At 40.9% G+C, this 14,296-nt stretch overlaps 2 protein-coding genes across 2 annotated transcripts; one reads left to right on the plus strand and one right to left on the minus strand.

Moving 5' to 3' along the window:
- Positions 1-7,187: 7,187 nt before the first annotated feature.
- Positions 7,188-9,141, plus strand: LOC121992742 (serine/arginine repetitive matrix protein 2-like). Its single transcript, XM_042547295.1, has 2 exons — positions 7,188-8,225; positions 8,297-9,141. Exons 1-2 carry the CDS (start codon positions 7,239-7,241, stop codon positions 8,999-9,001), a joined length of 1,692 nt encoding a protein of 563 aa, XP_042403229.1. The 5' UTR covers positions 7,188-7,238; the 3' UTR covers positions 9,002-9,141.
- Positions 9,142-9,211: 70 nt separating this feature from the next.
- On the minus strand, positions 9,212-13,270 carry LOC121992744 (alpha-galactosidase-like). The gene is made up of 15 exons (XM_042547296.1): positions 13,037-13,270; positions 12,881-12,939; positions 12,740-12,796; positions 12,532-12,566; positions 12,268-12,371; positions 12,105-12,180; positions 11,963-12,021; positions 11,805-11,870; positions 11,618-11,701; positions 11,478-11,542; positions 10,326-10,408; positions 10,143-10,233; positions 9,971-10,017; positions 9,635-9,775; positions 9,212-9,509 (listed from the first exon to the last, which is right to left on the minus strand). The coding sequence occupies exons 1-15, from the start codon at positions 13,186-13,188 to the stop codon at positions 9,423-9,425; spliced, it is 1,206 nt and encodes a 401-aa protein (XP_042403230.1). The 5' UTR covers positions 13,189-13,270; the 3' UTR covers positions 9,212-9,422.
- Between the last annotated feature and the right edge of the window lie 1,026 nt (positions 13,271-14,296).

Genomic DNA, 14,296 nt, shown 5'->3' on the forward strand with positions numbered 1-14,296 from the left:
CTCCAATCGATCCATGGATCGATCGGAGCTCTGATAGTTGCTGAAATTCCATATCAGTCAACTTCAGAAACCCCTAGAAAATTCTACAAAAATCCAAAAATATTGAAATTTCGTGTAGACATTATTTAGGGCATACTTAATCATGGAAAAATAGCTTTCTATGAAAATACATCATATTTTCAAAGATTGACACAAACTTGAAAACTTACAAAAACTTTAGTGTTTTCTTCAAGTTTGTGTCTAACTATTCAATGGTGATTACTATCAAAAGATAGCCTTCACCAAGGTTTTCCAAAAATATTTTAAAAACATTTTCAAAACCAATATCCCATCATGTTCCTTGGGCATAATGCACATGACTTGTACATTAGCTTTCCCAATGATGGGAAAACACATAACTATGTGTTTTGATGAACCTAAAACTCAAAAGAATGCACTAAATCAACATCTTGAGTTTTGTTCATCTACCTAACATCTCACTTGTATCTAATGTACACTAAAACACGTACAAGTCACCTTATAGTCCTTGTGAGATGTGAGATTTTGGTTTTGCCCTAATCTAGGGATCATGCATATCTATCTAGGCATTCTAGAGATATTAGACATCCACCTAGGATGTCACTTGTCAATAATTGTTGTTAAATGCCATTCGTCCTTAATTACAAGGAATTAAACTTAATGCATGATTATGTTATGACATACATCAAAAGAAAATAATTTTCAAAAGAAAATATCCTATTACTACATGATGTATGAATGTCATGACATGGTATTTTTGGATTTTTCATAATAAAACAATGAATTCAAAAATAGACATGATGTCATGGCATATGATGGGCAAACAATCATGGCAAGGTTTAGCATAAATAAAATATACCTAGATTACCTATCCAAATATCCTTAATCACTTAGCTAAACTCAAAATATACCACTTGTTTTAACTTAAAACGATACCACTTGTTTTAATTTACAACATTAAACCTAGATTGCCCTAAATGCTTCAAAGAAATGCCAAAGCCTAAATTGACATTTCTTATTTCTCTTGATTTGTTTATGCCACTTAAAAATTAAACATATCCTCAAATGTTGGCATATTTCATTTTCCCACAAGAGTAGCACTAAGAAAATACCAAAGTCCCAACTTGGTATTTCTTATATTTTTATAATTTGTGCCATTTTAAGATAAAATCAATTTTTCCATCAATAGACACATGTTACTCTTTCAAGGAGTAAATAATAATTCCATTTCATTTTCAAAGGTTAACAAAACCTTGAAAATGCTCCTTGAGTGTCAATTTCCTCAAAGTTGGGTTAACTACCCTTCTAATCGGAGTTGACACTCTCCAACCCATTTATGGGGTAGAGAAAATGCTCCTAGGAACCCAACACCTATTGGTGCTCCTTGGATGCTCTAGGTACTCACTAGGGATAACTTCCCTAGATACCTTCCTAGTGACCTTGTTGGGCTTCTTAGAAGCCTTGGTCACATTTTCTAGGTCAACTCTAGGGATAGCCTCCCTTGTGACCTTGTTAGTGACTTTCTTAGTCACTTTGGTTGCAAAGATACTTCTAGGGATATCTTCCCTTGTATCTTTGATTTGACCTCTAGACTTAGGGTTTGTTCCATAGCTATATGGAACCCTATGATAACTAGGCACATCCCTTTTTGCTTTGGGTTTGTATCCCAAACCTCTATGGCCATTGGATGACTTTTGTACCTCTAAACCTAGGTTATGCTCATTTTGCCCTTTTAGGATATTTTCCATCCTTTTTAGGGTCTTTTCCATTTTATCAAGTCTTGATCTCAAGACTTGATTTTCTATCATTAAATCCTTAGATTTTGATTTTTCATTACACCCATGAGCATTTTTGTTTTGGGGCTTGTATCTATTATCCTTAGTGTTCTTGCCCAAGTGTCCATCTACCTTCCTAACCTTAGGTTGAGTAGTTTTGGCATGTAGGGCCACATGCTTTTCCTTAAAGCCCTCATGCTTCCTATTCTTATGGTAAATCGCATTAAAATGATAAAAATTAGAACTATCATGCTTTTTACCATAATGTAAAGGAGTAGGCTCAACAAAAGATACCTTCTTCTTTACCTTGGAGGCTCCCCCTTGACTAGTGCCTCCTTGAGCCTTGACCACCTTCTTCCCCTTGGGGCATTGACTTCGGTAATGCCCCTTTTGATTGCAAGAGAAGCATATAATATGCTCCTTGCTCTTCTTTGTGTTGGGGATGATCTTCTTGGGCTTCACCTTGTCTTTTTGTGCCACTTGGCCCTTCTTCTTGGCCAATTTAGGGCACTTGCTCTTGTAGTGCCCAAGTTCCCTACACTCAAAGCATATAATATGATTTTTATTATTAATTGAAATATTTATACCTTTGCTTGTAGGGGTGGCATTTTCTTTAGATCCGGAGGTAGAAGCTTCCTCTTGATCGGACCTTGATTCTCCTCCATTTGATTTTTCTTGACTTGTGGAGGTAGAATCTTCTTCCTCCTCTTTGTCTCTTGACCCGGATGTAGAAGCTTCTCCTTCTTCTTGATCCGGTGTCACCAAGAGTTGCTCCCCCTCAATCCTAGAGGTGGAGGCTTCATCGTCTTGAATATGAAACAAGGAGTATGCTCCCTCCTTGTTCCCTTCGTTGCATTCCCTTGAGGATGAAGCTTCTTGGATTTCTTCTTCTTCGGAGGTTGAGCATCTCTCAACCTTGGAGTCCTCCTCTTGGTCTTGCTCCAAAGAGTCACCCTCTCTGGATACTTCTTGCTCTTGTACAGTGGAGGGGATCTCTTCATGAAGCTTGGCCAATTTACTCCATAATTCCTTTGCATCTTCAAATTCTCCAATTTTGCAAAGGATGGTGCTTGGCAGTAAATTGACCAAAAGCTTGGTCACTTTGTCATTTGCATCGCACCTTTGGACTTGCTCCGAGCTCCATTTGCTTTTCTTGAGAAGCTTGCCCTTGGAGTTTGTTGGAGCTTCAAATCCTTCCATTAGAGCAAACCATTGCTCTATCTCCATCATAAGAAAGTTTTCAATTCTTGATTTCCAAGAATCGAAGCTCGTGGAAGTGTATGGTGGAGCCACCCTTGTGTCAAATCCAAGTCCATCTTGGAATTGCATCTTGAAGTTGAGCTTCTTGAAATCTTTGACTTTTGATGAATTTGCTTCAACTTCTTCACCCTCTAGCTTTTCTTGTTATGCTTGACCCTTCCGGCGATAATTCCGGTGAAGAGCAACCTCGCTCTGATACCACTTGTTAGGACCAAAAGTAGATAGCTCGTCGCGTTCGCTCGGTGCTCGGCGGTGCTTGTTTCTTCAAAGATGTGCAGCGGAAATACAAAGAAACAATCACACAACGCTAACACGGTTGGTTTACTTGGTATCCACCTCACAAGAGGTGACTAGTCCAAGGATCCACACCACGCACGCACCCTCCACTATGAAAACACTCCTTTTCGGTAACTACCGAGGGCGGAGAAGCCCTACAAGACTCTCCGTTCAAGAAGAAAGAAAAGGGAAACAAAATACAAGCGCAAAGCTTACAATGAGTACAGAAAACCCTAACCCTAGCTTCTCTTCTTGCCTTTGATCCGCCTCTTGACTTGGAAAGCTTCCAAGATCCTTCAAGAACTGGCGACCTGATCTTTGAGAGCGCTGTGGAGGAGTTGGCGAGAGATCTGAAGTGAATCTGCGAAGAGATGCCGAAGACGACGTTCGCCTGCGGCTATAAACCCGACGCAATGGTCGGATCCCGATCGATTCGAATGTTCCCAATCGATCGGGGAGGCTTTGGATCGATCCACGGATCGATCCAGAGCGCCTCTGTGCTCTTGGAAAAATGCCTGGATCGATCCACGGATCGATCCAGCGCTTATCGCGCGAAGCAGCATCGTCCCGATCGATTCACTGATCGATTGAGACATCTGGATCGATCCACGGATCGATCCAGAGGCTCTCTGTTCGCTAGAAAAGGCCTGGATCGATCCACTGATCGATCCAGATCCTGGATCGATCCACTGATCGATCCAACACTTGGTTTTTGCCCAAAACCAAGTTCCAAGCCTCTCAAACCAACATCCAGTCAACCTTGACCTGTTGGTACATCATGCCTAGCATCTGGTCACTCCTTTGACCTGCTAGGACTTCCCACCAAGTGTCTGGTCAATCCCTTTGACCCACTTGGACTTTTCTATTCATGCCAAGTATCTAGTCAATCCTTTGACCTACTTGGACTTCCTAACACCAGATGTCCGATCATCCTTGATCCATCTGGATTTTCCCTTGCCTGGCTTCACTCACCAGGACTTTCACCTAGCTTCACTCACTAGGATTTTCCATCTGCCTAGCTTCACTCACTAGGTCTTTCACCTGGCTTCACTCACCAGGACTTTCACCTAGCTTCACTCACTAGGGTTTTCCATCTGCCTAGCTTCACTCACTAGGTCTTTCCTTCTGCCTAGCTTCACTCACTAGGACTTTCCAGTCAAGCATCCGGTCAACCTTGACCTACTTGACTCTTCCTCAATCAAATTCTTATTGTCAAACATCTAAACTCAAACCAAGACTCAGCTTGGTCAACCAGGTCAACCTTGACCTGAGGGATGTTGCACCAACATCCTCTCCACTCAACCAGTTGGAGCGGGGGTCTTTATCTCTTTCTTTCGAGTGGCTTGAGATTCCTCCACATTAATATATTTGGTTGTTTTTATCAGTAAATTATCAAAGTCCTTTGCAGGTTTTCGGATGAGGGCTCAGAAGAAGTCTCTCTCTAACAAGCCTTGAGAGAAGACGCTTATTAATATATTAAAGGTGGTTGACAGGACAACTAAAGTCATTTGGTCGAAATACTTGATGTACGTTCTTAAAGACTCTGTTATCTTTTATTTGATCACAAACAAACTATGATTAGTCTTCTAATATCTTCTGCTACTGGCAAAATGGTGTAGGAAAGTGTTCCTAAATTTCTTGAAACAAGTAATGGATCTGACAGACAGTCTGTCGAACCATCTTTGTGCTGAGTCGGAGAGAGTGTTCAAACACACTCAGCATTTTATTGCAACACTATATTGATGCAATAGAGCAGCATTTTAGAATTTTCAGAGGTGATCCCCAGGATCATTATTACCTCCGTACTCTCCAATAGACAGGGGTTTATAACCCTTATGAAGTTTCTCGTCTAGCATTTCTTGGGAGAAAGGAACACTGAGTAGTTCAGGCATCTCTTGAATGGCTGGGGCCTTCCCCTCTTTGGGTCTCTTGAGGGTGAGTTCTCGGCTGACGAGACATGAGATTGCTTCATTCTGTTGTCACCTTCTCCGGGGGTTCGATACAATGCCTGGGGGAATTCATATGGTTGCGTCCTCTTGGACCTCCCGTTTGAGGCAGAGGGTCTGTCCTTTGAGGCCATTAGTGCACGATATTGATGAGAATCTGTAGTATGATTTTTTGAAGTCACTCGCATATTGGCCTCTTTGAATAACTCATATTTCTCGGGCATCATAGTGACGTTGATTTTACCAATGTTCTCTATTTTCATGCTCCGAAGCAGGTGAATGTGTTCCTATAGATGACGCCAAATTTGATCCCGTCCGAAATTGAGTCAGATAGGGGTATCGGTGACCAATGGCGAGAACATTGACGAAGAGAGGAATCTTGAGCTTGGGGGAGAGGATCGCCGATACTACCCACTACCCTATAAACACTATAGATCAAGCACCCAGAAGCGTTAGAGCGAGAATCAGAGAAGAGGTCCTTAGCATAGGCCCCTCCGACGCTCAAGTCAGAAAAGAGGTCGAGCAGATAAAGATGAAGAACAGTAAATGTGTACGCGTAAGTAAAAATGATGTCTAGCACATACCTGGCTAACGGAGGGGTCCTCCTTTCTTATACTCCCTTTTGTAGCCTCTGTAATCATAAGATATCAGAAAATATCACATGTTAGGGGGTGTTGGTTGAATGAAGATGTATGATGGACTTCTATTGGGTAGAGGAAGGTTCCGTAGTTTGTATGTGATAGAGTATTGGAATGTTCCCTTATGCATATTTGTTACTCTCTGACAAGTTGTTGGGATTTCTTGACAGCGTTGTCCTCCTGGGAGTTTGACTGACTAAGAGGCCGACCAAGAGTAAGGTTGGGATGGTACTCAGGAAAAGTAAAGGGATTGAGCTCTGGGGGTCTGACCGGAATAAAGCCGACCGAGATTAGATTGAGAGTCTTGCCTATGATAAGTGAAGGGACTGAGCTCTGAGATTCAACCAGAGTAAAGCTGATCGAGATGAGATTGAGAGTCCTGCCCATGAGAAGTGAGAGGACTAAACTCTAGGATCCGATCGACCGGAATTAGATGAGTGAATTATCTAAACACGTTGTCTTTAACCATAACCACCACCTCCTTCCTACTTTTAACTACTACATCATTTTAACCATCATCTCCATCCTAACAATGGGTCATCCATTATTTCCCGTATCAACTGTGTTTTGTTGTATGCTGCTAACTGATGTTTTGTTGTTGCAAAATATCCTGTTAAAGCAGAAGATTTGGCTAGTTATTCTTCCAGTGCGTTGAATGAAGAACTATCCGGTTAAATAAGATTATGATCTTATTTGTCACCTACTCTCTACTCTGTACTGTTTTTTGGATTTATCCTAATGTTTCAAACTTGTCTAATCTATTATCGCGTTTAAACTGCAGTTGATTACAAAGGATTTTCTCCAATGGATAACAGACAATGAGAAAGTGGATCCTTTGGATAAATTAACATGATAATAGTCTTCCGATTTATTCTAAATTTCATGGTATCCAATCAATCATTTTTAAAATTAGTCGGTTTAGTGTCAATTAAAAAAAAACATCCGGTGGCAACTAAAAAACAAAAAACCAAAAAAGATATAAAGACAGTAACTTTGAATCCTTCTTGTCTTCCCATGCCGACCACGTGCCGTTTCAACGGCCATTTTATCACTTCGACAGCGAGCACAATGTCAGCGGACACGTTGGATTTCCATTATCCACATAGCCGTTTCAAAGATCCCCGTACAAATCCAGATTACGAGAATCTTTGCATTGTGTACCGTTGGATACTGCCACATCTAACGGCTACATCGCCGTCCCGCCCGCCCACAAAATTTGAAATCCTTGTCCACTTTGTTTGTCTACTACTAATAAGAAGCGACTTCCAAAAGACCTTCTTTGGTACTCTTTTGCTCCGCTCTTTCTCTTCTCCATTGTCAGCCCGATGGGCCTCTGCTTCAGCAAAAAGGACGTGGTCTTGTCGCCGGAGAAGCAGCCTCCGGCGACGGCAGTGGTAGAAACTCTGCCCGTTGAGAAGAAGCAAGTATTCGTCATAACCCACAACAAGAGTAATGCCTCCGCTGCGTCCGGTGAGAAGGAGAACAGGGGCGGGACACCCACGAAGAAGGCTAGTAGAGAAGTGGCCTTTGAGGCTGTTAACGTGCCAGTTGCGACTGCTCCAGCGCTGACGGACAACATCAGGGCCTCGAGCTGCACCAAGGAGGAAGTTGAGGCCATTTTGATCCAATGCGGCCGCCTCAGCCGTAGTTCCTCGGGGAAGATGGCGGTGGGCAGCGAGAGTGGAATTGGCTACCGAAAGTACTCTGGGTCGAAGAGGAGCTTTGATTTTGATAACGAGGGGAGGGATCAGAAGGAGTGGGGGGAGATGAAGACGGTCTCCCGACCTTCCCCTTGCCGGAGAACCCCTGGCCGAGAACGTTCGGGGAGCAGGGAGCGGGGCAGTGGCGGAGGGCGGAGACTGAGCCGATCCCCCGGTCGGCGGTCTGAATTTGCTCCTGCTTTGTCCGCCGTCTCTGAGAGGTCAAAGCAACCTACAAAGATGGTGGCCGTGCCGCCTTCTTCTCGTGACAATGGCAGGGGAGCTTCCTCCGTTCGAGTCAACCGGAGGGGCAACAGCGGCAGTGGTGGGGGCGAGATGGTGGCGGTGAGAACTGCATCGCCCAGGTCACGTTCACCGGCTACTAATGCTCGGATTCTCAACGAGAATGCTTGCCCCCAGCAACCGCCGTGCCTCAGCCGGAGCTCGTCAAGGAAGGCGGACCAGTCGCCGTTCCGAAGGAATCCCATGGCAGAGCTGGACGAGAACTGCCCGAGAACAAACCAGAATGCCGGCGGCAACTTCAACAAGATGCAGAAGACAAGAGAAGGCGAGGAAGGAATCCAAAATAAACCGATCCATTTCCGATCTCAGGTTAGCGATCGATGCGATTCAACCTAATAATCTCATCAAATTACTTATTCATAATTCGATCCGTTCCACAGAAATTCAGCGAAAATGAAGGGCAGAGAAACAGAGGCGATAAAACAGAGCTCACGACAACGGCGGCGCCCAAGAACAACAACAATCTGATCGCCCACTCCGTACCAGAATCTCAACCGCCAATCGAATCTACAGCAGCAGATGCTCCCACGGATAGAGCATCCTCCTCAAAACTCGAGAGCCAAATGCCAAGGACCATCACCAGAAGCAGATCCTCCCGGCGATCCTCCAGGGACCTCGACCAAGCTCTCGGCCTTCTGGAGGACATCCAGGCATACAACCAACAGCACCCCGAAATGGCGGTCTCCCTCCCTGCCTGCATCTCCAAGGCCTGCTCCATCCTCGAGGCCGTGGCCGACCTCAACTCCACCACCACCACCACCTCGGAGCCGAGGAGCTGCTACTTGCCTCTCAAACCGGTGCCGGTCGCACTGGAGTCCGTCGAGCCTCAGGAATCGGCCGGAAGCAATAGCTTCGTTAGCCACGATTGTCCCGAGCCCAATTCCGTCGATTCCATTTCGAAATCGAGCAGTGATCAGCTGAGCCAGTGTCAGCCGCCACCAGCGACGTCTAGGAGCGTCGGCGGAAGGGTGGCTCCGGCGACGCCAAACGAGAAGAGGAGGGAGTTCTATCGACGAAATCAACAGATTCACAGAGGCAATGGCAGGGCTTGCTCTACTGCTGCACCAGTTGCTGTGAGCTTATAAATGTGGAACTCAAAGAACATTTTGGCATGACGACGGCAAGAGGATTTGCTGCTTTCACATATCTGTATCTGTAATTCTCTTTTGTTGTTTGTTTTTTTGTTTATTTGCAAGGATTGTTAGACGATGTAGCATGTTGTTTTCTTGTTAGTGTTAATTATCTTCACAAAACCGTATCATATTAATAATACTTAGGAGTGTTAGAGAACTGCATTTAATGGACAAACCCCAAACTATTCTCCCTTTGCCATCACAATAATATGTTATTACATTTCGTGAATTGTAATTGAAATCTATGAGCAACTGGAGGTTTGGCTTAATCGCTCTTCCATTGCTCCAATCTTTCGTTCTTTCTTTATGTTCTTAATTGTCCTCTTAATTTATCAGATAACCTCCTCCTCCTCCTCCTCCTCCTAAATGACTATTAATGAGGGGTGAGAACATACATCTTGCAAGCATGAGCTGCCACCTCAGCCGTTAATTGCCCCTTGAATGGCCCCAAGGTTGAATGCTGAAAATTCAGAAAATGGTAATTAATAAACTCTGTAAATTGTTCTGATTGATAAAAAAAAAGAGAGAGAGAGAGAGATACTGAATAGTTCATGAGTGAGAAGATGTGTATATATAGATGCTTACCGCCCACAGATCACGAGCGGAGGCGGCGGCGTAGGAGGGAAGACCGACATCGGACCATCTGGCGGTGATCGTCGCCGGCGAGCCGCCGCGGTTCCAGAGGACCACCGCCACCCTTCCTCCGCTTAATGGGCCAGCCCAAACCTGCATAATTTTATATTAATTGCCATATAATTTTTTTAACAAAAAAAACAAAAAGAGCTAATTGCCAAAGGGAAAGTTTTATTTTGCCCGTCGAAGTTTACAAAAATACTGCTAAATTTTGAAATCTTAAAAATGCTCCCATAAATGTAGAACTTATTTATTGTAAAATTTAAATACGTAATGTATTGTATTTACCTGTGCAGTGCCTCCCACCACCTTCTTCCCTTGGACCCCCAGAGAATCTGTTTGACAAAAATCCACGAGGAATTTGAAATTTTACATTAATTGGCCCAATTCCTTTTTATTTTTTTATTGGGAAATTTAACAGAAGAGCACCAAAATATTACTTAATTTACAAGTTGGATACCTTGATTAACAGCAATGACCTCTGAATTTCTCAAAATTTCTAACGCATCCCTGCCGATGTGCCTCACATCGCACCCGATCAACAAAGGAGCCTAAAAATAGATTTGAGACAATTATTTATCAATAATTATCTCAATTATCTATAAAAAGATTAGAGATTATTTATCGTTGGCTTCTTGTCGACCTTGATTAACGCCCATATGCTAAAATGAGCTCGATACTCCTCCGTCGTCATCCCACCGTTCCCAACTTCTAGCATGTCGGGATCTACATGACATCCGTTATGTAAACAATAATAATATTTGCTAATTGGAGTTTTATAAAAAAAAACATTTCCTATGGACATAGGGCAAAATTAAAACAACGTCTCTATTTTTCTAAATCATAAAAGACGTTCCATTTTAACTTTTTATAAAAATAAAAGTGTTTCACTTTCTTATAAAATCATATAAGTGTCCTTAAGTAAACTATTTGACATTATTATACCATTCTTATTATTATTCAGTTTATATTTTTCATCTAAATTCTAAATCGGTTAGGCATATTGTAGTAATTATAAAATTATAACTGTTATACATAATTTTATAACAACTACAATTATAATAATTATAGCTTATAATTGTAATTACTATAGTTTTATAGTTGCTAAACTACAACATGAAAAATAATTTTAATAAAGAAAACTAAAATCCTTTGAAGCTCTCAAAATGATTTTAAATGATATGTTTTGCTTAAAATTAAGTTAAATATTATGTGTCTCATGATTCAATTTGAATTAAAAGTTATGACCTCTCAAAGTTTAGGATTTCGCAGTTGTTATAACTGAGTTGTTGGGTAGTTACAATAACTAATATTTCATAACTACTACAACGTGAATGTTAAACTCTAAACTTTGAGATACTATAACTTTTGATTCAGGTTGAATCATGAGACGCATAATATATCAAATCAAAACTTGTTCAGAAATCTACAATTAATTATGAGGTGGAATTCGTAATAGTCCAATTTCATGCTAAAAAATGTCGTTTAAATATTTTTCGAAAGTTTCGAACAATTTTACTTTTATTTTTTTTTCATATTATAATAGTTATAGTTTAGTAGCTATTATAATATGTCCCACCAATTTAGAATTTAGGCCGAAGATATAGATAGGATAATAATAATAATAATAATAATAATAATAGGGAGGATAATTGTATTATTTCACAAGGGATGTGTTGTTCGAAAATTAAAAGGGAATTTTTTTTTTTTGACAATTTAGAAATAAACAAAGACGTTCTTTTAATTTTTTATCCTAAAATATATATAATTTTGAGATTAATAAAATAAGAAATACCATTCCATCCACCAGGCCTTGCGTACGATGCCCACCTATCGTTCTCATCAGCTCGTGACGACATGCTAATAACAATTAATTAATTAATTAAAAAAATAAAGTGATAAGAAAATTCAATTTAACTAAAGTAATTAATGAACCTTTGCCAGCTATCAGAAATATCCTGCGTTGTCCTCCAACTGTTTCCTACACCGCCCGCCCAAGTTGCAGGGTCCTCCACACCCCTGAAATTTATATAAATATATATTTTTTTTTTGCAAAAATTAAAAAAAAAAATTCTTTTTTAAAATTATAACATTAAAAATAAAATAAGATAAAATAATTTACCATTCACAAAGAGAGAAGAAAATACTCCTGCCAGAGTTTTGCAGAGCTCTGCTCATCCTCGAATATCTTTGCCGGCATAGCAATAGTCCATTAGCATTAATTAATTATTATTAATAAATAATAATAATTGTGATTATTGATAATGACCGATGAGCTACCTCTCTCGTGGACTTGTTCCGCGATTGTTGCAGTTGTCGTACTTCAAGTAATCAACCCCCTGAAATTATTTTTTTTTTTCAAAAAATGGTAAATAAAAACAATCGGCATAGTTTTGAGAAAAAGAAGGTCTTTTATGCACACCCAGTCGGCGAAGGTTCTTGCATCGTGCTCTTCGTATCCATACGATCCCGGCATGGTCCCGCTGCATGTTCTGGTCCTGAAATTTATAGAAATTCACTAAAACACCTTCGGATGTTATATAATTAATGAAAAATATATGCGTGAATAGATAATAAAATAGTACCCCGCATCACTGTAGATTCCGAGCTTTAACCCTCTTGCATGGACGTAGTTTGCAAGAGACTTTATGCCGGATGGAAACGTCGATCTCTTAGCAACTAAATTTCCCTGATCAAAAAAATACAATTAATTAATCACCTAATCACCATTATTTATAATTAAAATACCCATAAATATATATTTATTAAGTAATTAAATATCGAGAAAAAGACGGATAATGCAATATTTTAAACATGTTTATATATATAAGAAAGACTGTTTGATTCACCTGATTATCTCTGTTTGATTCTCCCCAACAATCATCTGTCAATCATAAATAAAAAGAAATTAATGATCGAACCAAGTTTAATTTCTCTACATACTAATCCTGAGTAGATTAAACTTTAAGACACTGATTAGCTAGAGGCTTAAAGCTAATGGATTAGATTAGATGGGCGATTAAATAAGAGAATTAGAATTAAGAGAAATTAGTTCACCAATGTTGACGTAATGGTATCCCAATCTCGCAAGGCCAGTGCTCACCAGCGCATCAGCTGCATCAAGATATATATATCGTAATTAATTAATTTGTTACATGCAAAATTAAATCAAAATGTAAATTTAAAGAATAAACAAACCTGTTTCTCTTATGAGATTCTCGTTGATGTTGCACTGGAAATGGTTCCAACTGTTCCACCTGTTCCATATATCAATTCGGCATTAATACCGTCGATAATTTGTCAAAATAATCTTAATTAAGAAAACGTGGATTGATTAAGAACATATTTTTCTACCCCATGGGAGGAGTCCGGCCGAGGCCATTTCCCAGCGCCCGGCGGCGCCGCGTCTCCCACCCAGCGGTCAGCCCGGCGGCTGTCGTTGCCGCGGCCGTAGAGAGCACCAGGAAGAAGGAGAAGAAGAGGAAGACGGGGAGGCGACGACACATCGATCGCGTTCCACCCGAAAGCAACCACTCGGTTAATGAGCTCCTCTCTCTCGATCTCTCTCGCAGTCGAAGTGGAAAAGCCGCCACCGCACGCAGCGTTTGTATATATAGACTGGCCAATAGAAATCGATAGGTGGTGGCGGTGGGTCCCACTTATCCGACCTCGTGTCAATCCGCCACGTACGTTCCCAGTCGCGTATGTCTTCTGATTCATATATAATGGATCAAAATGAAGTCGTAGGTTTGGGTGGCCCTTGACGATTGTAGTAGTTTGTTGATAATAAATTGGATGGGGTTGTTGAAATGGCACTTCACTGTCTACGTAATTGATTGTTAGTACATTAATGCCTCCTAAAGGGTCTTATTTCATAAAGAGTATAATAAATCATTAATGGAACGAGTAGAGGAAACGTAGAATTTAGATAAACTTAATAAAGTTATATGTGGAAATTAAAGGACGAAAATTAAAAGAACCACTTTGTTTTATTTTAGAATGTCAAAGGAGTGTTCACGTCTCGTTATTTTACGCTGCCAGAGCGATCCACAATTGTAGCAAATACCATGATTCTAACGGAGATGGTGATGAACTGAGATGTAGGTTAAAGGTTAACCAAGCGAAAATTTTACGTAGTCCTGTAATATAAAAGCATCAGTATTGGGCCAAGAAGAGGTTTCTGATGTTGTCACTCCGACGTTTAAGTCAGCCTTCGATGATTTCAAAGGATGAAGAATCCTTTTATAGATGGGAATCTCTTTTTATAGTGTAACTGTAGTGTTCGTGCACGTTTCTCAAAATATAGGTAAGTTTTCCTAGATGTTTTAAGAAAAGACCAGTTCAAAAGTGTCTCTGATACTATTTCTTAAATAGTCATACAGTTTTCTGATGTGACAGTCTGAAAGTTTCTAAAGTACGATTGGCTGTTGAACATGCCCGATTGTCAACGACACCAACTCACAAAAGAATATGATAAGATATTTAGTGGATCATGCGCAGCCGACCGGAGTTCGCTCGGCCAAGCTGCCTTCGCTTGGCAATCTCCTTAGGATCTGCCTGCTCGTCTCTTCCATGCTTCCTAACCGTCGTCGATTAATCCAGTCTGACCAGGCG

The sequence above is a fragment of the Zingiber officinale genome, chromosome 6B, assembly GCF_018446385.1.
Source record: "Zingiber officinale cultivar Zhangliang chromosome 6B, Zo_v1.1, whole genome shotgun sequence".
Taxonomy (NCBI): domain Eukaryota; kingdom Viridiplantae; phylum Streptophyta; class Magnoliopsida; order Zingiberales; family Zingiberaceae; genus Zingiber; species Zingiber officinale.

Excerpts from the sequence above, each read along its gene's own strand:
- LOC121992744 (XM_042547296.1), bottom strand. The coding sequence starts at position 13,188 with ATGTGTCGTCGCCTCCCCGTCTTCCTCTTCTTCTCCTTCTTCCTGGTG. Across the intron at positions 12,940-13,036 it reads GGCCGGACTCCTCCCATGGG|GTGGAACAGTTGGAACCATT; the intron begins GTAGAAAAATAT and ends TATATGGAACAG. Across the intron at positions 12,181-12,267 it reads GGAATCTACAGTGATGCGGG|GACCAGAACATGCAGCGGGA; the intron begins GTACTATTTTAT and ends TATAAATTTCAG.
- LOC121992742 (XM_042547295.1), top strand. The coding sequence starts at position 7,239 with ATGGGCCTCTGCTTCAGCAAAAAGGACGTGGTCTTGTCGCCGGAGAAG. Across the intron at positions 8,226-8,296 it reads CGATCCATTTCCGATCTCAG|AAATTCAGCGAAAATGAAGG; the intron begins GTTAGCGATCGA and ends TCCGTTCCACAG.